The sequence below is a fragment of the Symphalangus syndactylus genome, chromosome 20 (assembly GCF_028878055.3).
Source record: "Symphalangus syndactylus isolate Jambi chromosome 20, NHGRI_mSymSyn1-v2.1_pri, whole genome shotgun sequence".
In the NCBI taxonomy this organism is placed as follows: Eukaryota; Metazoa; Chordata; class Mammalia; order Primates; family Hylobatidae; genus Symphalangus; species Symphalangus syndactylus.
Window position 1 is genome coordinate 20,013,199 of NC_072442.2, and position 27,736 is coordinate 20,040,934.

The window sequence follows — 27,736 nt, forward strand, 5'->3', positions numbered from 1 at the left end:
ACCCGGGTAAACATGCAAGGGAACGAGGACCGAGGCCCTGCATGTGGCAGGGCCTTCCGCAGGCTGCCCTGTCTGTGAACAGGACACCAGAAGAAGTCTGCCTTCCAGCCTGGCAAAGTGGCAAGGAACCTCTGGGTGGGAAAACAAATCAACAAACAAATTTTCAGTAAAAAACAGAAACCTCACACTTTCCTTTCTCTTGACCTCTTGAAAAGCAAATCCACTGCAGCTCACCAAAGGCAAAGAGAAAACCTTAAGAATACCCAGAGAGAAAAGACACATTACTTGCAAAAGAACATCTAATGCAGGGAGATAATGAAAATACAGACTCTTCAAAGGGCTGAAGGAAAAAAACGGTCCACCTAGAATTCTATCCCCAAACTGTCATCTGAGAGCGGGGGCAAAACAAAGTCTTTCTCAGACAGGCTGGACGGGGTCGCTCACGCCTGTAATCCTAGCATTTTGGGAGGCCAAGGTGGGAGGACTGCTTTAAGCCAGAAGTTTGAGACCAGTGTGGGTAACATAGTGAGACCCCATCTCTAAGAAAAAAAAAATTAAATAAGAAAAGACTTTTTCAGACAACAAGCGCTCTGAGAGCTGACCTATCTTGGCTGTCTTGTAAAGAATTGTTGCAAGACACCTCATTAGGAAAGAGACTGAATCTAGAAGGAAAGAGCAGAGCATGTGGCACAATGAGGAGCAAATAAACAGGTCACTATATAAGCAAACCCAAATACACATTCACTATACGAAACAATAAAAATGACTCATTTGGGGGGGTTAAAACACTGTTGAACTAAAATCCTGGATAACAGCAACATGAAAGGTGGGGTGGTGGTCCCAGGAAAGCATTCAAAGGTCCATGTCTCATTTGGGAGGAGGGTAGGGAGACTGATGAACTTGATGCTCCCTTCAGGCAAGCACAGATGCAAAAAAATAATAATAATGGGAAACAGATACAGTAGACTGTGATGTACAACTCTCAGAGCAGTAGAAGGGAGGGTATAAAACAAATCTGATCCATCAGATAGAAGGCAGGAAAGGGGAGCAAAAGTAGCAAAGAAGAAACACGGGAACAAGAAGGCATAAACTAATATTGGAATAAATACATTTAAATATATAAATGAGCACAATAAACCTAGATGTGCAAACCTCTGGGTAAAAGGGATTTCTCAGATTTAATTTAAAAATGCAGTTATATGCTACTTGTAACAGATGCCATTTAAATCATGATGACAGTTTAGGTAGGGAATATGATATATTAATCAAATACTAATCAAAAGAAAGCTGGTGAAAAGCATTGCTGGAGAAAAAGCTCATTAGAGACCAGGTGCGGTGGCTCATGCCCGTAATCCCAGCACTTTGGGAGGGTGAGGTGGGAGGGTCACTTGAGCCCAGGAGTTTGAGGCTGTAATGGGTTATGATTGTGCCACTGCACTCCAGGCCGAGCAACAGAGTGAGACTCTGTCTCAGGAAAATAAAAAAAAAAAAGCTCATTAGATAATTGTTTTGTTTATTTATTAAGGAAGAGTTTACCAAGAAGATGCTCTCATATATATGATTTACAAAGATAAAATAACAAGTCCACAATCAAAGTAAAAGTAAAAATAGGCTGGGTGTGGTTCATTCCTATAATCCCAGCAATTTGGGAGGCTGAGGCAGATACGGACTGCTTGAGCCCACAAGTTCAAGACCCACTTGGGTAACAGGGTGAGACACTGTCTTTACAAAAATAAAAAAGAAACTAGCCAGGTGTGGTGGCAGACGCCTACAGTCCCAGCTACTCGGGAGGCTGAGGCGGGAAGACTGTTTGAGCCTGGGGGGTTGAGGCTGCAGTGAGCTGTGATTGTGCCACTGCACAACGATCTGGGTGACAGGGCGAGACCCCATCTCAAAAAAACTCCCCCAAAACCAAAAAACTTGGGTGTATGTGTGTGCATTCATTACATTCAACAATTAGAGAACACATATTCTTCTAAAGTACACACAGAACACATACTAGACCACAGAAGAAAGTTCAATAACAACCTATGAATTAGCATCACATAGAAACCATCTTCTGTGTCTACGGTGCAGTAAAATTAGAAATCAAATAAAAGGAGAATAAAATAATAATATAACAATAGTACTATGGACTGAATTGTGTCCCCTCCAGTTCCTTATATGGAAGCCCTAGCCTTCGACACCACAGTATCGTGAGATCTGGGCTTTACAGAGGTCATTAAGGTTAAACGAGGTCATAGGAGCAGGGCCTTGATCTGACAGAAAGAAGAGAAACCAGGGTGCTTGATCTCTCTCTCTCCCCACCATGTGAGGACTCAGAAAGAAGGTGGCAGTCTGCAACCCTTGAAGAGAGCCCTCACCGGAACCCAACCATGCTGCACTTTTTTTTTTTTTTTTTTTTTTTTTTGAGACGGAGTCTTGCTCTGTCGCCCAGGCTAGAGGGCAATGGCGTGATCTTGGCTCGCTGCATCCTCTGCCTCCTGGGTTCAAGTGATTCTCCTGCCTCAGCCTCCTGAGTAGCTGGGATTACAGGCACACACCACCATGCCCGGGCAATTTTTGTATTTTTAGTAGAGACGGGGTGTCATCATGTTGGCCAGGCTGGTCTCGAACTCCTGACCTCATAATCTGCCCGCCTTGGCCTCCCAAAGTGCTGGGATTCCAGGTGTGAGCCACTGCACCCAGCTCCATGCTGGACTTTTATCTGGGACTTCTAGTCTCCAGAACTGTGAGAAAATACATTTCTGTTGTTCAAGCCACCCAGTCTGTGGTATCTTTTTTTTTTGAGACGGAGTCTTGCTCTGTCGCCCAGGCTAGAGGGCAATGGCGCGATCTTGGCTCACTGCATCCTCTGCCTCCTGGGTTCAAGTGATTCTCCTGCCTCAGCCTCCTGAGTAGCTGGAATTAACAGGCGCACACCACCATGCCCGGCTAATTTTTGTATTTTTACTAGAGATGGGATTTTGGTATGTTGGCCAGGCTGCTCTTGAACTCATGACCTCCAGTGGTCCACCTGCCTTGGCCTCCCAAAGTACTAGGATTACAGGTGTGAGCCACCTCCCCTGGCCAGTCTACGGTATCTTGTGATGGCAGCCTGAGCAGACTAAGACAAATAGTCAAAACAGTATACGGTGCTTACTAAGTGCCTTACAGATACCAATTCATGGACTTACTACAGCACGAGGCGAATTTCCTTTTCAGAAGAGGAAATGGGAAGGCCCAAAGAGCCTAAGGACCTGCCTGCCCAAAGTGATAGAGTAGAGGCAGGACTGGAACCTGCCACAGTCCAAGGCTTAACCTTATGCATCCTGCCCCTAAAATAGCACATCATTAGCCGTGGTCCCTGTTTGCTGTGTGCTTCTGAGCACAGTGGTTAGCTGAGCACTTTCATGTCCCTATCAACAGCTCCTCGTGCAGTGTCTGATACAAAACAGGAGTTCCATAAATGTCTATAGAAAGAATGAATTTTTACAAAATGACATGATTAAGAAAGCAGCTGGGGCTAATGTCAACACAAGACATGTCTTCAACTGGGAGACATGAAGCTGGCCTCACGCATCTTCACAGCAGGGTTGTTAAGAAGTGAGGCAAGTGAGGAGGAGCCATCAGTGGGCTGGGGTTGAACACAAAGGGTCAGGTGGGGTACATATCCCGGCCTGGTATCCTGCTCTGTGTAAGGGGTTGTTTATGTGTCAAGTGTGATGAAAACATACGAAGAGGCATTAGGGACACTCATTGTTCAAGGGGTGCCTTTGGGAAGTGAAGAACCCTCTTGCAAAGTGAGTCATTACTTTGCTTTGTAAACCCAAACATCCCTGTATTAGCTGCTGCCTCCCCACTGCTAATGAAGTTCTCAGTGAAATAAAAACATTTGGTAGGATGGAAAACATTTGGACTGATGGGCTTTGGAAGCACATATGCAAGGTTAGAGAAGCTCCGGGAATTGTATCAATGAACATGTTGTCATTTTTATGTCCTGAGGTTTAATGGAGACGAGCAGACACTGCACTGGCTCCATGCAGATTTCTCAGTAATAGCTTCAGAAATGTGGGCAGATATTTCTTTCTTTTTTTTTTTTTTTGAGACAGAGTCTTGCTCTGTCACCAGGCTGGAGTGCAGTGGTGTGATCGATTCTGGCTCACTGCAACCTCCACCTCCCGGGTTCAAGCAATTCCCCTGCCTCAGCCTCCTGAGTAGCTGGAGGCATGTGCCACCACACTCAGCTAATTTTTGTATTTTTAGTAGAGACGGGGTTTCACCATGTTGGCCAGGATGGTCTCGACCTCCTGACCTCATGATCCGCCCGCCTCGGCCTCCCAAAGTGTGTGGGCAGATATTTCTAGTGAAATATCTGGGCCTGGAGCTCCTCAGCAGCATGCCTGCAGAGTTGTAAAGGGGTCTTAGATTGGGGGGAGAAGGTTGAAATTCACTGTCATCCATTTATTTATTAAGAATTTACTAGGCACTGTATTAAACATTTTACATACGTAATTTCATTTAATCCTTATCAAAGCTGTCATTATGGGGCACTGTCATTCTGCTCACTTTATAGATGAGGGTGCAGAAGTGTAGAAAGCTCAAGCAACTTCTTGCAGCTGGAAAGTGGTGAGGCTGGGACCTGGCCCAGGGCAACTGTCTCCTCAACAGCATTTGCGCCTCCATTCCATTTAGTTTCCACACTAAAATGCTGTTTTAGCTCTTGTGTGGAGCATAGCCTGTGCAGCATGGAATTCTTGAATACCAGGTGCTTCTGAGTCAGAGGAAAAGGCACTCTGAACCTGCTGTAACGATGCTGAGGTTTGGACATTCTGACCCAGACCCTGACCCCCTGCACAGGCACTTTCACCCCTTGTATGCTTTTCTTGCTTGGCATAGCGCCTTTCACTCCTTGGCCTTTGTCTGGCCAGAAGACATTGATGTTTCCAGGCATAGATGATTCCAGGCTGCTAAAGAAAGAGGCACTCTCCTGGTGCTCGGAGAATTTGTATGCATTTTTTACTATTCTCCAGCGCACATCTTTGTCTTGACTTTCCAGCTGCAGTCCCTGAGGAGTACTCCATGGAGACTCCTGGTTTCTGTTTTTGTCAACCAAAAGCTTCCTATGCTTTGTGTCTCAGCAGGCTTCCCCTGGCAAGGTGGGCCAGGCAGGGCCTCCATGCACTGGAGGTGGCCTGATGGAGCTCCCGGGAGAGGCCTGGCGACCCCTGCGTCGGTTCTCTCTTTTGCTTCCCCTCCACCAACATCAGACTTGGAGGTGTTGAGGAAGCTCCATTTTGCTTTGTCTATTTGGAATCTGTACTCTTTAAAGGCTGCATTCCTCTGACCCTGCCAAAATGCCCAAATTAATACTTTATGCCAGGCATAATGAAACCTCTCAAAACCAGAGTTAAAGAACAAAACTATACCCACAGCTCCCTCAAATATGAGGGAAGAATAAAAAAAAAAAAGAAACAGAATACCACCAAACCAAACCAAAGCCCCATCACAAAACAAATGAGACAGTAGTTGTGAGCAGAGGGCTGGGGCCACCTCAGTGGGACGCCTGGGCCAGCATCTGAGCCTCAAGAGGGAAGTGGGCCCTGGAGCCTTGAGACCCTCCCACATCAACAATCAGAGGACATCTGTCCTTTCCTCCCCTTCCTCTTCACGTCTCTTCCTTCTTCTACCTCCCCTACTCTCCTTAAACTTCTCTCGGTCACTGTGTTTTTTTTTGGAAACAGGGTCTTGCTGCTCTGTTGCTCAGGCTGGAGTGCAGTGGCGTGATCATAGTTCACTGCAGCCTCAAACGCCTGAGCTCAAGCAATCCTTCCACTTCAGCCACCTGAGATGCTGGGACTACATGTGTGTGCTACCATGCCTGGCTAATTTTTTAAATTTCCTGTAGAGATGGGGTCTCACTAGGTTGCCCAGCCTGCTCTTGCCCAGGCTGGTTTAGCCTCCCAAAGTGCTGAGATTACAGGCCAGAGCAACCGTGTCCAGGTCCCCCGGCTAACTTCTCATCTCTTGATGCTCTTGCTCTAATGTCTGTAGGGCTTTATTTTACATATTTGAAAGAGGTTTTCGCCTTTGCTCTATTGAGCTATTTTTTTTTATTTTGGACATCTTTGCTATTTCCTGCTTATATTTCTGTTCTCCTCTCTTGACACTTCCATTAACAGCATTTCCAAAGTTAGCACCATCTGTGAACACCAATGTTTATTTTCTATTCACATCATTAATGAAGGTGCTAAATAAGACTGGACTGAACATGCACCAGCACCCACACCTTCCTCTGAACAGACAATTTTTAGTGGTTTGTCAGGAACGCCATTATATATTTGCTTATTCAGCTCACCATTATCAAGAAGCACTTAAATTTGTATTTGTGTGTAGCTGTGGGTCACTGGATAGAGGAGTTAACAGGATCCCAGTCCCTGCCACCTGAGAATCGAACACTGAAAGCACTTAGCACCTACACACAAACACACTGGGGACATATGTATTAAAAAGAGAGCTGGTTGGGTGTGGCAGCTCATGTCTGTAATCTCAGAACTTTGGGAGGCCGAGGTGAGTGGATCACCTGAGGTCAGGTGTTCGAGACCAGACGGACCAACATGGTGAAACTCCATCTCTACTAAAAATACAAAATTAGCCAGGTGTGGTGGTGCATGCCTGTAATCCCAGCTACTTGGGAGGCTGAGGCAGAAGAATCACTTGAACCCAGGAGGCAGAGGTTGCAGTGAACAGAGATCGCGCCACTGCCCCTCCAGCCTGGGTGACAAGAGTGAAATTCTATCTCAAAAAAAAAAAAAAAAAAAAAAAAAGAGCCATCATGAAACACCTGCATCTTCTGGGATGCAAGATAAATAATAAAAAGGCCTCAGTTCTCAAAAAGCTCAGAGCCTGGGGAAGGAGGCTTCCTGAGCTACTATTATCAGGTGCAATAGAGTCAGCATCACAGAAGGTCTAGAGGGCACTAAGCAGGCCCAGGGTGGAGGGAGGTGCCCAGGACTTCTGCCTGCTCCCTGCAAGGGTGTGGCCTCTTAGGCTGTGTCCTGGCTTTGCGTGGCTTTGCTATGCAGATGCATCACTGGAATAAACTAGGCTCTCAGCACTGGGTCCACAGCATGTCAGGATTTCTCACCCTCGTGGTACTCCCCACAGACAGGGATGAAGACAGAGCCACTGAACAGGGTGCTGAGGGAGAGAGCCTGGTGTACCAGGGCTGAAGGTGACTCACCTGCTCAGCCAGTGTCTCTCCTTCCTTTAATAATGTCCCTCAAGTTCTACCTGTCCTTTCTCCCTGAAGCCTAACTGGGCTTCTCCAGCCACAGTGGTCTCTAAGACCCTACAGACAAGAAAGTGATGAGCTGCCCTTTGGAGGATGAGGAGGACTTGACAATGAGTTCAAGATGAGTGGGGGCTACGTTTCAGGCACCTTGAAGCCTGGCCACACCCAGCCAAGGATTCTTGAAGAGAGAAAATAGATAATACTTTGTTTTCTTCAGTGTGCTTACCACTAACTGAAATTGATTTGTTTGATACTCAGCTCGTTGTCCGTCTCCTATAGCTTCTAGCCCCTGCCCAAAGGTAAGCTCCATGGGAGGGGGGACCTTGTCTGTATCCCCTGTACCTAAAAGAGGGTGTGGCATGCAGTAGGTGCTTAATAAAGAGCCAAAACATGAAATTGACAGAGATAAACTAGGAGGTATGGCAGATAGACTGTTGATTGATGGGGGCAATTTGAGGTAGGATGACCAATTAGGAAACTGTAAGTCAAGGCAGAAAGAGCTGTGATCATGAGAGGGCAAGAACGGGGTCCCACTGGTGAGATGCTTAGGAGTGAGAACGTGGCGACTGGCTGAATGTGGGTGATAAGAGGGAGACTCTACCATGTCTCCAGGTTTTGAGCTCATGTGATGGAGAAGGAGGTGGAAAGAGAGAATGAGTTTGGTTTTGGACAATGTTGAGTTTGACTTCCTCTGGAAAAGGATGCAAAGGGTTTCACTACACACCACGTAGACCCAGGAGTACACAGGGCTCAGTGCTCTCTCTCCCTTAAAGGAATAGATGTGATCCAGCAAGGTAGATCATATGTCAAAACAGTTTATCATATCAAGATTGTTTCACAAAACCTATTTTTGTAAGAAAATTCTATTATAAAATCAGCACTTACAATATTACCGTGATGCTGTGCTATATTAAGTGACAGCAAATAAAGTCTAGAATTTGAAAATTTAGTGTTGAAATGGTAAGCCTGCCCGCACAGCTGTGTCTCAGCAACCTGGCTGTCATTCTCACCCACCCTAAACTCCTTAAGATTTCTTTCTTTCTTTTTTTTTTTTTTTTTTTTTTTTTGTAGACAGGATCTTGCCCTGTTGCCCAGGCTGGAGTACAGGGTGTGAGCATGGCTCACTGCAGCCTTCTGGGACTACAGGCGTACACCACCATGCTAATTTAAAAAAAATTTTTGGCCAGGCACGGTGGCTCCCAGCACTTCGGGAGGTCGAGGTGGGTAGATCATGAGGTCAGGAGTTCAAGACCAGCCTGGCCAAGATGGTGAAACCCCGTCTACTAAAAATACAAAAATTAGCCAGGCGTAGTGGCACATACCTGTAATCCTAGCTACTCGGGAGGCTGAGACAGAGAACTGCTTAAACCCGCAGGTAGAGGTTGCAGTGAGCTGAGATTGTGCCACTGCACTCCAGCCTGGGCGACAGAGCAAGACTTTGTCTCAAAAAAAAAAAAAAAAATTGTAGAGACAGGGTTTTCCTATGTTGCCCTGGCTGGTCTTGAACTCCTGGGCTCAAGCCATCCTTCCACACTGGCTTCCCAAAGTGCTGGGATTACAGGTGTAAGCCACCGCGGATGCCCAAGATTTCTCTCTTTTTATTCAATTTCACAATATTATTTCCAGCAATCTTTATCTGAAAATGTCCAAACTTTAAAAAACATGATTCTTAGAAGCAATAGTGCAAATTATAAAGGGGAAAAGAGGGAAGGTCTAATCCTTGCTTTGCAAATAGCAGGTCACACTCTCCAAAATCGTGGTGACCTACAAAAATTTGGAAACTAGTCAATGTTCAACAACAATGGGTAAATTATAGTTAGTTTGAGTCACGATGAGGGGCTGTTAGCACATCACATTGCTTGCTGAGCTTGAAAAAGGGGATTTTTCTCAGATACTAATCGGTCTTTTAGAAGTTTAGTTATAACACATCCGGGAGTCAGACATTCCAGCTGGCAGCAGCAGCAGGAAAGAGATGGGGACAGGGGCCTTCCAGGTTCCCTGTATTTCTAGGAATGTTGCTTAATCAAAAGAGGAGACAATGGAGGCATAGTGGGAAGAATACAAGGTTTGGAATCAATAGTTTAGGGTTCAAATCTAGCTGTCTGGCTCTGGGCAATTACTTAATCCTTTTAAACTCAGTTTCCTTAACTGGGATAATGAACAGTGATAATGTTCTTTTTTCTAGAGAGTTAAAGGAGAAAATATATGCACAGTGGCTAGTGCCATGCCTGGCATCGAGCAAGTGCCCCATTAATGTTTGTTAATGGAGTAAGTGCTTGAATGGAGGAGGCTGTTAGAGTGGAATGCTGGTTAGACGAATGATACCAGGGCTGAAAGGACCTTTGCCCAGCCTCTCAAGGCCTCTGCCCCGACCACGGATATTCCCCTAAGAAGCAACTATGCCACCTTCCAGGGCAAAAAGGCTTGTCGATTCCAGAAGGACTTTTTAACTTGTAATTCAGTATTTTTAAATTCCCTCCTCCTGTCTTTTCTTTGAGATAGAGTCTTGCCCAGTCCCCCAGCCATGGCCTACTGCAGTCTTCACCTCCTGGTGAAGTCATCTTCCTGCCTTAGCCTCCTACATAGCTGGGACCACAAGTATGTGCCTCCATACCCGGCTAATTTTTTGATTTTTTGTAGAGACAGGGTCTCGCTTTGTCACCCAGGCTTGTCTTAAACTCCTAGGCTCAAGCAATCCTCTTGCCTCAGCCTCCCAAAGTGTTGGTATTACAGGTGTGAGCCACCGTGCCCAGCCTTAAATCCCATTTTTAAGGACAAACGATAATGCTTTCTTCTTGGGGCTGACGACATAGTTCTTTTTGTATATTTTCCATCACACTGTCACTGAACCTTGCTCCCATCCAGGCAACTATAATCCACAGTGAAGAATATTTGATTAAGTAGCAGGTGGTGGGGGATTTTTGTTCTGAGGGGAATTCAAAGAAGTTGAAACAGAGGCAGCTATCTCATAAACCAAGCCCAGAACACCGAGATGAAAAGAAACAAATTGCCCACTTTCTACCACCTGTTTGGGAACCGAAAGATTTACACTCACTTATGTCAGCTAAAAAAATGTACCCTTGTCTCATTGCGGTAAAAGAGCCTCCACTGCTCAATTGCTTCTGATGGAAAGTCTACCCCCTGCTCCGATACACACTTTCATGCTGGTAATGACAGAGGCAAAGCAGGCCTTTCTATCAATATGTTCTGCACACTTCCTAGCAGCTCTGCTTTTTCTATTCTGCATTTGCTATTTTAAGCGAGTACATAATGCATCAATTTTCAGACTCTTACTCAATGCCACTGCTACAGAACTGAGAACTCAGTAATCTTGTCAGGCAGAGCAGAACAATATTCCAGCAGATGAAACATTCCATGCAGCCTTATTTCCCTCTTCCTGGGATGGGGCATCTATTTCTGGCCTATAATGAGAGATGAACCAGTGGCCATGGTCCAGTGCCTCTTGCTCTGGGATCCCACATCACAGCAACCACTCACCATGCTGCTGCTGGTAGACACATCAAAGGCCCTGTGGGGGTCTCAAGTCCATTTGACTGCTCTCTTATTTTTTATTTTAAGTTCCCAGGAATGGGTTGTTTTGATCCAGGCTGGAGCTTGCTGGCTGGGAAAGTGTGGGTTCTCTCAGGCCACATTTCCCCTTTTCCTGCCTGCCACGAAGAGTCCCCGTTTTCTCTGGAATCACCGATTGGATTTGAGAGCCCCAGAGGAACCTTTGTTTCCCTGCCCCCAGTCTCGTAGAAGATTTAAATGTGAAGTGTCTCCACATGGCTTCTTGCCAAATTTGGCTTGCCCTTGAGTGCAGACACACTTCTAGTAGAAGGCCAATTGCATCGGATACCTCAGTGGGCAGTTTAGGCAGATTTCCCTGCTGTGTGTGTTTACAGCTTTAATGGCTTCTAATACAGGCCTTATTTACTGCCTGCAGGGTTACCTGGGAGAGAGAGGGCAGAACGGATCTGCTGCTACTTGCTACACCATTTGGCTTGTAAGCGGATTAAATGGACACATTTTCCCAAGATTTACTCCATATACCTCGCTGGTGTAAATGGGATGGGCCACTTCCACCATCCTCTCCAGTTCCTGCTCCTTTTATCTTATATCCATTAACAATGGCACAACAATAACAGTGGCACAACAAATTAGCGTGGGTGCACAGTGATTCCATTGGAAGGTGAACAATTCAATAAAAACTCGACACCACTGCTTTCTGTCTAAAAGAACTAATTCATAGCATCCAAGGATTCAGCTATCCCAATGGGGACCTTGAATTACTGGCCCAACTTTATTAGCATGAAAACAATCAAACCAAATACATTCTTCCTCTGGAGCTGATAGTCAGACACCCTGAGTAATATTTAGGTCACTGCTGCCCAGGCAAGTCTGAAAAATGGTTTGTGCCCTGATTAGGCAGTTACACATTTGTTTTAAATGACTGTCATAGGATGGGATCCGGAGGCATTTTAAGGCAAAGAGAAGTCATATGAGCAGTACTGAAACAATCTGAAGTGGGTTGAAGCAAACAGCCTCTTTGTCTAGCCTCAAGTGTATCAGCGTCAGCTTTACAGCTGAAATGGAATCTTTGGGTTTGGTGAGTGTGTCTCCACTTCCTCTTGTCTGTCTCTGGGAGCCCATAGAGCAAAGATTCTCAACCTTGATTGCACGTTAAGCTTATGAAAAATCCTGGCCCTAGTAGTGGTCAGGCTCCAACCCCAGAGACTCTGCTTCAATTGGTCTGCCTGTGGGCCCCTGAATGTCGCGTTGCTAAAGCTCCCTGAGTGATTTTCCTGTGCACCACCGCTGTAAACCGTTCAAGCATCACCCTCCCTGGGAACGACCGGAAGGAAGAAGAGCTGGCCCCGCTTTGCTTCAGATAAATGCTCCAATTAGTTGCCTGGGAACTGGCCTAGCCCATGATAGGATTCCCCTTACATACAATTTAATTGATTTATCACACTTTTTATTATGACAATTCTTAAACATATACTAGAAAGAAGAATTACAAGAATGATTTGGAACAACATTCTAGAAGTGCCTGTGAAGGAGCGGCTGAGCCCCCGAGGGTCACAGAGCTCAGAGGAGGATGTGGAGATGGGCACCCCTCCTGCCACCCCGGCTCTCCCTCTGGACAGCACCTGGCCCGCCACTCTGCCATCACCCTCTGGTCCACCACTCCGCCATCACCCTCTTTCTTGTCCCCTTCTCATTTCTTTCTCCAACCAACATTGACTAAAGCCTGTGTGTCAGCCCTTGTGGAACGGTGGTGCATAAGCCAAGTCTTGCTCCTGCCCTCATGGAGCTCAGAGCCTGGTGTGGAAGACTCTTGTAAACATGAATTACACACTCATTACTGTTTATTCATAATTCTGCGAAGAGCTCTCACGGTAAAAGTACAGACTGCAAAGGAATCGTGACGGGAAATCTAATCTATCTTATTTACTCTCGGGGGAGTCAGTGAACACTTTCTTGAAGAAGTGATAATAAAAACATTTGATTTTAAAGAGTGAATAAGAAATGCACATGGTATGATATTCACGGTCCCAAAAGCATTTAGAGGGAAAGCGTGTTTCCTTCCACCCCTATCACCTGGCCTCCGTTTCCCTCCTCATGAGCAACCACTGTCCCACTTAAGGTGTATCAGTCAACACTAAGACTGGCACACACTAAGAGGGTGTTGGCTAGAATATGAGCCAATCTGATGTTTGACGCCACTGCCACTAGAGCTGCTATGTTGCTCCAAGACAAAGAGGGTTCTGGGTTAGGGCCATTACTGTGGCCAAATCCCCAGCACTCTTCATCACTAGGTGACCGTGAATGCTAACAGCAGCACATTTTGCTCACAGAATCCGCTCCCCCCGAATTACGACTTCAACTCTCAGAGGCCCTGGAAACTCTGCTTTCGGCCTCGCAACGCCATCGAGCTGCAGAACTCGGCGGCCGACAGGTTCTCTGCGGCCCGGGTAGGGGATGTGCGCCCCGCCTCGCTGCAGGGAAGGCCTAGCAAGCCAGGCCAAGAGGGCACTGGACGCCGAGTCTCACCTCCTTTTCCTCCCGTCTCCTCCCTCTCACCAAGTGACACCGCTCCCTCTCAAACGGAAGGAAGGGGAAGAGGTCCGTGGGGAATCTCTTGGGTCCTTAAAGGGGGCTGCTGTCACGTCTCCTAGCTCTGCTTTGCGCGGTACAGGCCGGCTAGAGGCCAGCGAGGCCGCCCAGGTGAGGGAAGCAAGTTCCTGTGCGGCGCTTCAGCCCGGCACCGCTTTTTGAAACACTGGTTTCATGCCAGGCACTGGGCAGGCCGGGTGGGGGTGGCGGCGAGGCCTGTTCTCGCGGGCCCGGGCACCTGCAGCGGGAGCGGAGCGCAGGAAGGGCGGCTGCCGGGGAATACGGGGCGACAAAGGAAAGCGGGAGGGGGAGGACGCAGGGAAGCAGGGAGGAGGGGAGGCGGAGGAGACAAAGGGAATCTGCGCCCGCCGGGTGGGCTGCGGCAGCGGGGGCGGAGGCTGCGGCTCGGAGCGCGACGCGGTCGCCAAGGCAACGCCGGCCCCAGCGCCCGCGGCTGAAACTAAGCCGCTGCCCGAGCCCGAACGCCAGCGCGCACGCCCCCCTTGCAGCCCCCCGCAGCCCCGGCCGGCCGCGCTTCTCCGCCTTGCCGCCGACAGCCCCTCCCTGCCCGCCCGCCCTCCTTCCGGCTGTTTTTGTTTGTCTGTCTTTCCCGAGAAGGTGATGATTTGGGGCTTAGATCATCTGCTGGCATATTGATGAGCTCACTAGGTTGCTGAAAGGGAAGGAGATAGGGACTTGGGTCAGCTAAGGGTACAGGATCAATATAAGACAAAAACATTAAGAAATGGAGATGTGGATAAACAGCAGGCTTTTTTTTTTTTTTTTTTTTTTTTTTTTTTTTTAAACCAGGGCGATGTCTTAGCCAGAAATAGTTAAGAAGGGAGGAGAAAGGGCTACCCCCGCAGCCATGTGAAATAGGATTAGTGGAAATCCTGAAGACTCAGGCCCACAGGAGCCATACTGCAGCAGTTTGCTTCACGTGACACTTTTCCTGCTCAGATTCCTGCTCCAGAAAAAGAAAATCAATCCGTGCACCTTTTTCTTTTTTGTATTCAAAGCCCAAACTCATGGTATCGTCTCTTAAACTGTATTTCAGCACGAACAGGGAAAGGCTCATGAGACTGTACTCTGTGAGGGTGGAAACCGGTCTAAACCATCCCTGTAACTGCTGAGTCCCATATGGGACCTGCCGCACACTAGCTGAGGGTGATGGACCCTGCTGCTGTGCACAAAGTCCACACAGAGGACTTCCCGAGGTCAGCCTCCGGAATGCAATAGCGACCGGGACCAGAAACATCCTGTTAGCACGAATGCCTTGCTATGAAGTCACACGAAGAGCCAAGGGGTGTGGTTGGGGAGGTTTTGAAAACTCAGCGAATAGCAAAACGGGGGCAGGAACATATGTCTTTTTATCCATCAGGCAAAGTCCCCCCTTTATGACACATCTCTCCTGGGTCTGGAGCACCATGCTTTGTGAGATAATAGAGAGGCATGTCGATGAATAATAGGCGTGTGACAGGTTGGTGTGGGCTGGCAGGGAGCTGCCTTCCGACTGCTCTGCTCGCGCTGCTGTGGGGCTCCCCGGATACAGGTCGTGGGTCTGACTGGAGTGCCATTTCCTAACCACTCTTCTGTTTATCTAGACAGATGCTATGTCCATCCTAAGAGTCATATGTGTTCTTTGGTTATCCTAGAAGCCACTGTGGTATCCCAGGGCCTTGCCACAGCCACTGACAGAAAAATGATGAATAAAAATAATACGCGTGAACTGTTATTCCTGCATTCCAGAATTCAAACTGCACCATATTCAAAGGTGACTGACAAAGTTCATCTTCTTTGCAGGTGGTATTGGGAATGGCAGGGGGTGGAAATCAATCAGGGAATGGTAGGACTGAGCTGCTGAGAACATGGGGCTGGGAATCGCGCCCCTTTGTTCAGCAAAACCTGGAGACAACACACGATCTTTCCATGGGCTTACCCAAAAGATCAGACCTCAGTTTGGAAGGTTAGAAGTCTAGAACTGGGCCTTGAGAAAAGATCTGACCTTGAGTTCAGCTTTAAGCAAGAACACATCTAAAACCTTCTGGCCAGCAGGCTGTCTACTGATTTCCTAAAGACCCCTCCCTCAGGGCCAGATGGCCTGCCTCCCTCCGCTGCCTACTCCAGTATTCTTCCATCCTGAACCATGACAACCAACCTACTCCTTAGAAACACACCTAAAATAGGGAAGAGAAGGCTCAAAAAATGCATATTGTCTTTCATAGCACTCATGAGTGCTATGATAGTGAAGAGTAAAGCAGTCTTTCTGTAGAGGTGGACTTCATGTGATGAAGGCCTGTAAATTCCCGCATAATCAGGAACAAACCGATAAGAACTGTGAGGAGGTTAAGGAGGAATTTTCAATTCCTCATACAAATTGCTCCTATGTTTAGTAGCCACAGCGTCAAGGAATATTTAAATATAGATGCTAGTGAAATTCATGATCAATAATTTAAAATGTTTGGGGAAAACATTAATTTGCTGAGATGTGGGTGGTGAGTACTTCTTGGTTCATAGAACCCTAGCCAGCCAACCTAGATTAAATAAATAAATCTCAGGGCTGGGTGCGGTGGCTCATGCCCATAATCTCAGCACTTTGGGAGGCCGAGGCGGGCAGATCACGAAGTCAGGAGTTCAAGACCAGCCTGACTAACATGGTGAAACCTCTTCTCTACTAAAAATAAAAAAATTAGGCCAGGCGCGGTGGCTCACACCTGTAATCCCTGCACTTTGGGAGGCTGAGGTGGGGGATCATGAAGTCAGAAGTTCAAGACCAGCCTGGCCAAGATGGTGAAACCCTGTCTCTACCAAAAATACAAAAATTAGCCAGGCGCGGTGGCAGGCGCCTGTAATCCCAGCTACTCAGGAGGCTGAGGCAGGAGAATTGCTTGAACCCGGCGGGCAGAAGTTGCAGTGGGCTGAGATCATGCCATTGCACTCCAGCCTGGGCGACAGAGTCTCACTCTGTCTCAAAAAAAAAAAAAAAAAAAAAAAAAAAAAAAACTCAGTTTCTCTGAAATATTCCAAATATTCAAGTCGAATAAAATTTACGTATCCTCTAGGAGCAAATAATTAAAATTAATTAAGCAAAACATTAACTAAAAATGATAGAGGTATGAAATAAATTCTCTTCATGGATTATGACATCATTCGCTATCCCTGCTTCCATCTCACCACTAAAGGCCTGATGCTGTGGCCTAATGCTGAGTTGAAACCACAGAGTTCAGGGTTATAATGAAAGCCTTTTCACCAAAAATGGGTCCCCCACTGGTGGTCAGAATGAAAGAATTTTGTCCCAAACTACTCTAGTTTCTTGAAGGCCTTAAGTTCTAGCTGTTGACTTACAATGAGTTAAAGCACTATAGTGGCTGGAAGGGATGCATGGTGAACATATTAGGAAGACATGATGCACTGTTTCCTAAACAGACAGCAGAGTTCCCGGGGATGGGGCACAGAGCACTGAGAGGTGATGCTAACCTGGGGAGGGACTGGAGGAGGCTAGGATGGCCTGGCACAAAGCAGGAGGGTGAGCTAAGGGGCAGTATGAGGACCCTAATGACACAGAGAACATGGAAAAACGAGTGGGGTAGAGGAGCCACACAGCCAGCTTTTGCTCATTACCCACTGAGGAGGGCCAGTGCTGCCTGTGGGCTCCATTAGGAGCATCATGTGGCTGTCAGGCTCCTCAGTCTTAGTGTCCCCCATGTCTCTCTCTTTTTTTTTTTTTTGACAGAGTCTCTATTGTCCAGGCTGGAGTACAGTGGTGCGATCTCGGCTCACTGCAAGCTCTGCCTCCCGGGTTCACACCATTCTCCTGCCTCAGCCTCCCAAGTAGCTGGGACTACAGGCATCTGCCACCACACCCGGCTAATTTTTTGTATTTTTAGTAGAGACGGGGTTTCACCGTGTTAGCCAGGATGGTCTCGATCTCCTGACCTCGTGATCTGCCCACCTTGGCCTCCCAAAGTGCTGGGATTACAGGCGTGAGCCACCATGCCTGGCCCCCCATGCCTCTTAGACAGCAGTGCAACTAACGCCACTGCCTTTGCCTGCGTACCACATGGGAGGAAAGAGGATCAGGTGGGACTCAGGGCTTGCCAGTGGACAGGAAGAGAAGGAAGGGAAAAGAGATGGGAAGGCAGGTGGGGGAGGGGAAAGAGAAGAAAGGTATTAGCACAGGGGTGGGCTTTGGCTCTGACCCAACAACTTCCTTTTACAGACAAGAAACCAGGCCCAAAGAGGTTGTGAATTGTCAAGATCACTTAGGGGTGGAAGTGAAACTCTCACCTTTGGCTTCACATTTCCGATTCAGTGTTCATTCATCGAGTCCATGAGAGAAAAGGAAAGGGCAGAAGTGCGAAATGTCACCAATAGCGAAAGAGCATGATGCAAATGAGAAACAGAAAAGCTCTCCACAGGAGACTTAGAAGACTACAAAAATCATTCCATTCACTCTCACGACAAAACAGTGCCCGAGGAGCTTTACAATCGAGTGCCAGTCCTCGCCTGGGCAACATGGAGAAACCCCATCTCTACAAAAAATTACCCAGGCATGGTGGTGCGCACTTATAGTCCCAGCTACTTAGGAGGCTGAGTCCCTGAGCCTGGGAAGTCGAGGCTGCAGTGAACTGTGATTGTACCACTGCACTCCAGCCTGGGCAACAGAAAAAGACCCTGTCTCAAAAAAAAAAAAAAAACCAAAAGAGTGCCAACCCTGGAGTGAGAGTGGTCGGGGCAAATCCCATCTTCTCCCAACAACCAGTAAGCCGTGGGGCAAACTTCTTAACCTCTCCAAGCCTCAGTTTCCTCAACCACGAAATGGGGATGACAGTAGTATTATTTTCATGCAGATTTTGTGAAGATCAAAAGATAATGATCCATGGCAAAGAGTTCTCTCAGCACAGTGCAGTGCATAATCAGCATGTGCTGCTGCTATTATGATTGCCACAGAGCTACTACAACCAGGGTAAACTAGTTTTTCTTACAAGAAGAATGGAATAAAAAAGTTGTTGGTGCTTTTCTATGTTTGGGAAAGCATATCTGTTTTCTCTGGGGCTGAATGAATATATGCATCGCTTTGAATTTCCCACAATAAAAAAAGCATCATTTTGCTTTTGTCTTCGGTGGAGCATGCTTCCTTCTGACGTCAACTCACTCTTCCCTCTATTGGTGAGAAAGTCTCAGTCTTAGTTTCACAACTAAAACACTCCCCGCGCTAACAGGCTGGGGTGTAGGATGGAAAAAATGAACTTACATTTCATTACTTTTTTTTTTTCTTTGGACAGGGTCACGCTCTGTCACCCAGGCTGGAGTGCAGTGGCACCATCATAGCTCACCGCAGCCTCAAACTTCTGGGCTCAAGCAATCCTCCTGTGTCAGCTTTCAGAGTAGCTGGGACCACACAGGTGGGTGCCATCATGCCTGATTAATTCTTTTTTTTTTTTTGAGACAGAGTCTCACTCTTTCGCTCAGGCTGGAGTGCAGTGGCATGATCTCAGCTCACTGCAACCTCCGCCTCCCGGGTTCAAGCGATTCTCCTGCCTCAGCCTCCTGAGTAGCTGGGATTACACGCGCGTGCCACCATGCCTGGCTGATTTTTGTATTTTTAGTAGAGATGGGGTTTCACCATGTTGGTCAGGCTGGTCTTGAACTCCTGACGTTGTGATCCACCCACCTTGGCCTCCCAAAGTGCTGGGATTACAGTCCTGAACCACTGCGCCTGGCCTTGACTAATTCTTTTAATTTTTAGTAGAGATAAGGTCTCGCTATGTTGCCCAGGCTGGTCTTAAACTCCTGGGCTCAAGCAGTCCTCCTGCACTGGCCTCCCAAAGTTCTAGGATTATAGGCATGAGCCACCACACCTAGCCTACATCTTGTTACTTTTGCTTTCCTTAGGAACTCAACCGTATTTAGATCATAGCTGAGATTAGGAATTCTCAATCTGCAAGCATTCAGGGGCCAACACGCTTTTCTCACCATCTGTCAAATGGGCACCATTAGCTTCAATCATTCATAGGAGTGGGGAACCGCAGGCTCCTGGTATGATTTATTCCTCTGACCACTGGTCCAACGGTTTCAAGACAAACCTCCCCTCTCTCCTTCCCCACGTGGATTTCTGTGGCTATCTCACTGAGAGACCTGATCCTGAAGAGTTTTACATTCCTGGCTATTTTAAGCCTCACTAACTGTTCAAACGAGGTCGCCACATGGCATGCAGCTGTGGGAAGCAGCTGCTGTGGTTTGATTTCTAGTCAGTATGTCTTGACATTTCTTGTCAAGTGATTTCTAAAATTCCCTGGGTTTTTTTTTTTTTTTTTCCAGGTAACCAAGAACTTTTTTTTTCTTGGGGAATAAGGTGTGACATCAGAGCTGTGCATCTGATAACCTGCTCCTCGCTGGGGACAGTTCCAGAACCCTGCTAGACTTGATCTTAGCCAAAAGGCCGAGAAGCGATCAGAACCCTGCTAGAAAAGAACATTTATTTCACCTTTCAGGACCCAACTCTCTCTGCCCCAGAAATATCAGTTCTGGGGCCGAGAGACGCTGCAGTGGCCCTCCCTGCAGTTTCTAACTGGAGCCCATTCTGGAGTCTCAGATGCCACAGAAGAAAGTAGAGAGAACTGGGCAGCTTGCTGGGCTCCCTGGAGCTACCTTCAGTGACAACAGCTAACATGGAGGAGAGGCAGGGTCACTCAGCCTGAGGAGAAACTGGACATCCCAACTTCCCACCTACCTGCCCTTCTCTCTAGGTCATTCAGCTATTTGTCTCCTAGTTCACCCTCATACACCTGTTTGCCACGATGGTTTTGCTTTTAGGCTTTTGCACATGCTATTCCCTGCCTGGAAGACTCTTGGTCTCTTTTCCAGATCAACTTCTATTTATCATTTTTTCCTCAACATTGGCATCACTTTTAGGAGCCTTTCCGATCTTCCAAGAAAGGGTTAACTGCCCCTTTGACGCATATCCCATTAATGTACTTAACACATTGCATTGTAATCCGTCTACTCATCCGGTTCCCCCACCAGATTGTAAACCCTGGGCAGGGTCTGGGTTCTGTTCACTGTTTTATTCCCACTTCTGGCTCGGCACATAATAGCTCCTCTGTAAATATCAGCTCTATATTGTTCTGAACTCAACCAGAACCCCCTCTCTTCCTTTCCCTCCAATATATTTCTTAGATTACATCAAATTATTTGCCCTTCAAATAGCCTCTAAGTCTTCTATTTTAATGTATCAAATATCTATTCAAATAAAGTCCTTTGTCAGTTATGAGTTTGAAAAAATCTTCAAGTGTGCATATCTGTATGAAAATGTGGCACTACAGACTCCTAGATGGGGTCTGTGCCAAAGATTAACACCTAAATACAAAGTGAACATCTTAGCCGGATAACTGAAAGGAGCTAGAGACTCTTTATCTAGATCTGGGTACTTCCTCTTCATAAAGCCTTCTTTTTTTTTGGTGGGCTGGTAAGTATGGACCCCTATTTTTCAAGGTATAGTTATTATTTTTTGAGACAGAATCTTGCTGTGTTGCCCAGGCTGAGGTGCAGGTGCACAATCATGGCTCACTGCAGCCTCGACCTGCTGAGCTCCAGCAATTCTCCCGCTTCAGCTTCCCAAAGTGCTGGGACTAGAGGCGTGAGCTACCGTGCCCAGCCAGGGCATAGTTATTCTTGAGAAGGAGGTAGAATAGGTTTCCAACCATGAAATCATGAAACATCTTCCATGGACCATCTGGAACTGTTTTTCATTTTCTTTCAAGAGAATCCTTCTTACAGTAGAGAGGAAGTTTACAGTTACATAAAATCTCCACTAACATTCCTCCTCCCTAGTCCCAACCTTCTGCCTAAGCAGATAGGAACCAACACCAAGAGCAGCAATTATCAGCCATTCCATACAGCGCTGCTCGGCTTCTCTACAACCACTTTTCATAAGACCACAGTGGGGGTCTTTCCCCGGCCCGCCATCACCAGTGAAGGGGGACAGCACGTGCCTCTCGGAACTGCAAGGCAGGATTTGGCCTGGGATCCAACTTTCTGCTTTAAAAATGGCCACATGAACAAGGTCACCATCCAGAGAAGGGACTTCAGAAGAACAACGAAGGCATGTGAAGCTGTGCCTGGCACTGCCAAACCCACCCGGTATGCTGGCGAGACGACTGGTTGACGGTGGCTAACCACAGTAAGGAGGAGTCCATGTGGCTGTCCAAGGAATGTCCAGCCTGTTGAGGCACTGCCAGGCCCTGTGGACTGTAAGCCAAGGATGTGCTTTCTGTTCTCACTAACTTTAAATTCTAGAGATATCCTGACAGAGGGGCAGAGGCAAGACATTTCCTGCACTTGTCAAAGCTACATAAAAGTAGCCAGGTTTGGTGGCTCACACCTATAATCCTAGCACTTTGGAAGGCTGAGATGGGAGGATCGCTTGAGCCCAGGAGTTTGAGACCAGCCTGGGCAACATAGTGAGACCCCGTCTATACTAAAAATAAAATAAACAAAAATAGCTGGGCATGGTGGTATGTGCCTGTAGTCCCACCTACTCAGGAGGCTGAGGTGGGAGGATTGCTTAAGCCCAGGAGATAAGTCTGTAGTGAGCTGTGACTGTGCTACTGCATTCCAGCCTGGGCAACAGAGAGAGACTCTATCAAAATAAAACAAAACAATAAAAGCTACATAAAAGCAAAACAACTTTTTTTTTTTTTTTTTTGAGACAGAGTCTTGCTCTGTCGCCCAGGCTAGAGTGCAGTGGCGCAATCTTGGCTCACTGCAATCTCTGCCTCTCGGGTTCAAGCAATTCTCCTGCCTCAGCCTTCCGAGTAGCTGGAATTACAGGCGCCCGCCACCAGGCCTGGCTAATTTTTGTATTTTTCTTACAGACAGGGTTTCACCATGTTGGCCAGGCTGATCTCGAACTCCTGACCTTGTGATCCACCCAATTCAGCCTCCCAAAGTGCTGGGATTACAGGCGTGAGCCACTGCGCCGGCTGACTTGATTCTTATGGTGGTAAAATTGGCCCATTTGGGTTCTACTCCACTTAAGGCTTGCCCTCTCCTGCCCCACTGGGCCAGTGGTTTTGGGGAAGAAGGTATCCAGTATCTTGATCAGAGGTGATGTCTAGCCTCCTCTGCCCTTTGGAGAGCTGGTAGCAAGGCACTGAGGAATTACTGCTTTGTGGGTGGGAGAGGGTGAGATGGGTAGGAAGTGCATGGCAGAGCTGGGAAGCTGGCTCCTCAGAACTGGGAAGTTGAGAGAAGCAGAGCCAGCCTTTGAGTAGAACTTAGGGGTGTGTATGTGTGTGTGTGTGTGTGTGTGTGTGTGTATGTATGTCGGGGGAATTACTGGGAAGGGTAGTGTGTGATGCTGAATATGCCCTCCCACCCCCAAATATCCACATCCGAATCCCTGGAACCTGTGAATGTTACCTTACATGGCAAAAAGGCCTGCAGATGGGATTATGTAAGGCTGCTGAGATGGGGAGATTATCCTGGATTATCCAGGTGGACCCTAGATGCAATCACAAGTGTTCTTTTAAAAGAGCGGCAGAGGGAGATTTGACACAGACAGGAGGAGGAGGAGGCAGTGTGACCCCAGAGGCACAGATCAGGGTGAAGCAGTCACAAACCAAGGAGTGCCGGCAGCTCCCAGAGGCTGGAGGGGCGGAGGAGTGGATTCTCCCTGAGAGCCTCCAGAGAGAACAGGCCCTGCCCAACGCCCTCGTTCTGGCCCAGTGAAATGAATGTGGACTGCTGGCCTTAATAACTGTGAGAAAAAAACATGTCTGTGGTTTAAAGCCACCGAATCTGTGGTAATTTGTTACAGCGGCAATAGGAAACTGACATAGATCGGTAGATGGTGTCTTCGGATGAGACTTCTGATTTACTTCCTGTAGGCATTAGATGCTGGGACTCCTAAGTGAGAAGAACAAGTGTTGCACATAATTACGTGCAATGTGCAGGAGCAGTATCAAAATTCTGCACGTGCCCATGCACACACGCACCCCAACCCACCCCTCACTTGGATCTGAATCTGTGTCTGTTCTTAACTAGCTTGTACTTGAACAGGGAGCTGTGAATTGAGCAGGAGACTCATGAGACAAGCTGCCCCAGGTAGTCTGGCAGGGTCTCAGAAGGCATCACAGAACATAGCAGAGGCTATAGCAGGAAGCAGGTGAGGTGTCCCTCCAGAGACGTGAGCTGCCTGGACAGAGAGAAGGGAAGAAACCCACCAGAAAAGGGGCGAGTGGGGAGGGCAGGACCTGTTTTGCAGTTGTAAGTTGCTCCCTTAGGAAGAATACAGAGTACTGTAGCCTTGTAGTATAGTTTGAAGTCAGGTAGCGTGATGCCCCCAGCTTTGTTCTTTTGGCTTAGGATTGACCTGGTGATGCGGGCTCTTTTTTGGTTCCATATGAACTTTAAAGTAGTTTTTTCCAATTCTGTGAAGAAAGTCATTGGTAGCTTGATGGGGATGGCATTGAATCTATAAATTACCTTGGGCAGTATGGCCATTTTCATGATATTGATTCTTCCAACCCATGAGGATGGAATGTTCTTCCATTTGTTTGTATCCTCTTTTATTTCATTGAGCAGTGGTTTGTAGTTCTCCTTGAAGAGGTCCTTCACATCCCTCGTAAGTTGGATTCCTAGGTATTTTATTCTCTTTGAAGCAATTGTGAATGGGAGTTCACTCATGATTTGGCTCTCTGTTTGTCTGTGATTGGTGTACAAGAATGCTTGTGATTTTTGTACATTGATTTTGTATCCTGAGACTTTGCTGAAGTTGCTAATCAGCTTAAGGAGATTTTGGGCTGAGACAATGGGGTTTTCTAGATATACAATCATGTCATCTGCAAAGAGGGACAATTTGACTCCCTCTTTTCCTAACTGAATACCCTTTATTTCCTCCTGCCTGATTGCTCTGGCCAGAACTTCCATGGTACTGGTACCACAACAGAGACATAGATCAATGGAACAGAACAGAGCCCTCAGAAATGATGCCGCATATCTACAACTATCTGATCTTTGACAAACCTGACAAAAACAAGAAATGGGGAAAGGATTCCCTATTTAATAAATGGTGCTGGGAAAACTGGCTAGCCATATGTAGAAAGCTGAAACTGGAGCCCTTCCTTACATCTTATACAAAAATTAATTCAAGATGGATTAAAGACTTAAATGCTAGACCTAAAACCATTAAAATCCTACAAGAAAACCTAGGCAATACCATTCAGGACATAGGCGTGGGCAAGGACTTCATGTCTAAAACACCAAAAGCAATGGCAACAAAAGCCAAAATTGACAAATGGGATCTAATTAAACTAAAGAGCTTCTGCACAGCAAAAGAAACTACCATCAGAGTGAACAGGCAACCTACAGAATGGGAGAAAATTTTTGCAACCTACTCATCTGACAAAGGGCTAATATCCAGAATCTACAATGAACTCAAACAAACTTACAAGAAAAAAACAAACAACCCCATCAAAAAGTGGGCAAAGGACATGAACAGACACTTCTCAAAAGAAGACATTTATGCAGCCAAAAAACACATGAAGAAATGCTCATCATCACTGGCCATCAGAGAAATGCAAATCAAAAACACAGTGAGATACCATCTCACACCAGTTAGAATGGCCATCACTAAAAAATCAGGAAACAACAGGTGCTGGAGAGGATGTGGAGAAACAGGAACACTTTTACACTGTTGGTGGGACTGTAAACTGGTTCAACCATTGTGGAAGTCAGTGTGGCGATTCCTCAGGGATCTAGAACTAGAAATACCATTTGACCCAGCCATCCCATTACTGGGTATATACCCAAAGGACTATAAATCATGCTGCTATAAAGACACATGCACACGTATGTTTATTGCGGCACTATTCACAATAGCAAAGAGTTGGAACCAACCCAAATGTCCAACAACGATAGACTGGATTAAGAAAATGTGGCACATATACACCATGGAATACTATGCAGCCATAAAAAATGATGAGTTCATGTCCTTTGTAGGGACATGGATGAAATTGGAAAACATCATTCTCAGTAAACTATCACAAGGACAAAAAACCAAACACCGCATGTTCTCACTCATAGGTGGGAATTGAACAATGAGAACTCATGGACACAGGAAGGGGAACATTACACTCTGGGGACTGTTGTGGGGTTGGGGGAGGGGGGAGGAACAGCATTAGGAGATATACCTAATGCTAAATGACGAGTTAATGGGTGCAGGAAATCAACATGGCACATGGATACATATGTAACAAACCTGCACATTGTGCACATGTACCCTAAAACCTGAAGTATAATAATAAAAAATAAATAAATAAATAAAAAAAAGAAGAATACAGAGTAAGGGATGCTAGACCCTTTTCTGTTCCATCTGAAAACACTTTCCACAGGGGTAAACTCTATAATCGTGTGTGTGTGTGTGTGTCTAATGCAGGGGCAATGAGCTGCTGGGTGTGCTTTGTGGATGTGGCCAGGATGGGCTCAGGGGGTGCTGCTTTCAGGTGGGTGAGACTCAAATGGACATATGCGGGTGGGCAGGTGCCTTTTGCTTAAGGAATGGCATCAGGCCCAGGATGCTAATGTGTTTCTATGGGCTGTCTGAGAGAAGACCAGGAAGGGGCACAGGTGGTGAGAGATTTCCCGGATGAGACATGAACACTCCTCTCCACGATCCTGGCTGCCTTCCAAGAGGCTCTCGAGGGACAGCGCTCCTCACCGTGGGGGAGGCCCCGTACTGACTCCCAACGCGTAAACAAACATGGAGAGCCAGGCAGTCTTCCCACTGTACCTGGGCTCCACAACCTCAAAGGCTCCCAGCTGTATCTCCACTTAACAATAGCGTTTTAAACTCCTTGGTTCATTACCAGTCTGCGTCACCTATTCAACATTCACAAGGTATACAGCACTAGAGGAGGTTTCGTGGAGCTCTGTGGTAAAAGTAGATGGCAGAGTCTCAGTTCTCCAAGGACAATGAGACAAATATAAATTAAAAAACATAGGTGACAGTTATCTAAGGCACGTGACACCAAGAACAGGCAAGGGAGCCAGATCTGTGTTCATCAAGCTGCTCCATTACACTCTATCTGTGGTCTTGGGGAAAATCACAGAACCTCTCTAAGCCTTTTTGTCCATCTATAAAATAGGCTTAATACATTTAAAAATGGCTTAGAAGATTTTGAGAAGTAAATGAGATAATGTATGTGAAGGCCCTTTTAAAACTATAATAATTGCATCTCAACAAATGCTGTAATGTAGAACATAAGGAAATATTTTAAAATTACATGATGAGAAGAGAAAAAAATACAGACTAAGTGCTAGTCTAATTCCAAGAATATAATAATTTCGTTGTGGTGCATCAGGACACTCTGGCACAAGAATGAAAGATATCATTCAAGACAAAAGAAAGGCTTAGTGCAGTAGCTCATGCCTGTAATCCCTGCACTTTGGGAGGCCGAGGTGGGAGGATCACTTGAGTCCAGGAGTTTGAGATCAGCCTGGGCTACATGGTGAAACCCCATCACTATATGAAATGCAAAAATCAGCCAGGTGTGGGGGTGCACACCTGTAGTCCCAGTTACTTGGGAGGCTGAGGCGGGAGGATCTTTTGAGCCGAGGAGTTTGAGGTTGCAGTGAGCTATGATCATGCCACTGCACCCCAGCCTGGGCAACAGAGTGAGACCCTGTTGCTAAAAATAATTTTTTTTTAAATAAGAGAGCATCTCACCATTGAGTATAATTGACATTAGTTTTTGTCTGCTCCCTTCTTTTAGTTCTCTGTCCTCACTTCCTTTGGAGAACCGATCCTCCCTCACTGCAACCCTGGGTGGTGCTGCCCAGCATAGGCCAACACTCCCCAGCCTTGAGGATGGGCATGTGATCTACCAATCCCAGGACCTGCTCCCTCTCCTCCGTGCCTTGGCCTGGGTACAGGGCATGAGAACCAAATTGGGCCAATCAGAGACTTTCTTTTTTTTTTTTTTTTTTTTTTTTTTGAGACGGAGTCTCGCTCTGTCGCCCAGGTTGGAGTGCAGTGGCGCGATCTCGGTTCACTGCAAGCTCCGCCTCCTGGGTTCACGCCATTCTCCTGCCTCAGCCTCTCCGAGTAGCTGGGACTACAGGCGCCCGCCACCACGCCCGGCTAATTTTTTTGTATTTTTAGTAGAGACGGAGTTTCACCGTGGTCTCGATCTCCTGACCTCGTGATCCGCCCACCTCGGCCTCCCAAAGTGCTGGGATTACAAGCGTGAGCCACCGCGCCCGGCCGACTTTCATTGGGATTCATATATTTTGAAGTCAGAAAGGCTTTCTCTTTCAGGATGCTAAGCTGACATAATGGAA

The 27,736-nt window shown here is 46.9% G+C and overlaps 1 protein-coding gene across 3 annotated transcripts in view; it reads right to left on the minus strand.

Annotated features, from left to right (window-relative positions):
- MYO1D (myosin ID) overlaps nt 1-27,736 on the minus strand; it is a 378,547-nt gene that overhangs the window by 12,727 nt on the left and 338,084 nt on the right. The window contains exon 22 of one of the 3 annotated variants that reach the window (XM_063628497.1): nt 4,405-5,328. The exons of 1 other annotated variant lie outside the window; for it this stretch is intronic. In XM_063628497.1, coding sequence (XP_063484567.1) covers nt 5,286-5,328 — 43 coding nt within the window. In that variant the 3' untranslated portion in view covers nt 4,405-5,285. Of the gene's footprint in view, nt 1-4,404; nt 5,329-13,964; nt 14,067-27,736 lie in introns of those variants that run through there. One more of the 3 variants, XM_063628498.1, reaches the window with a different exon arrangement.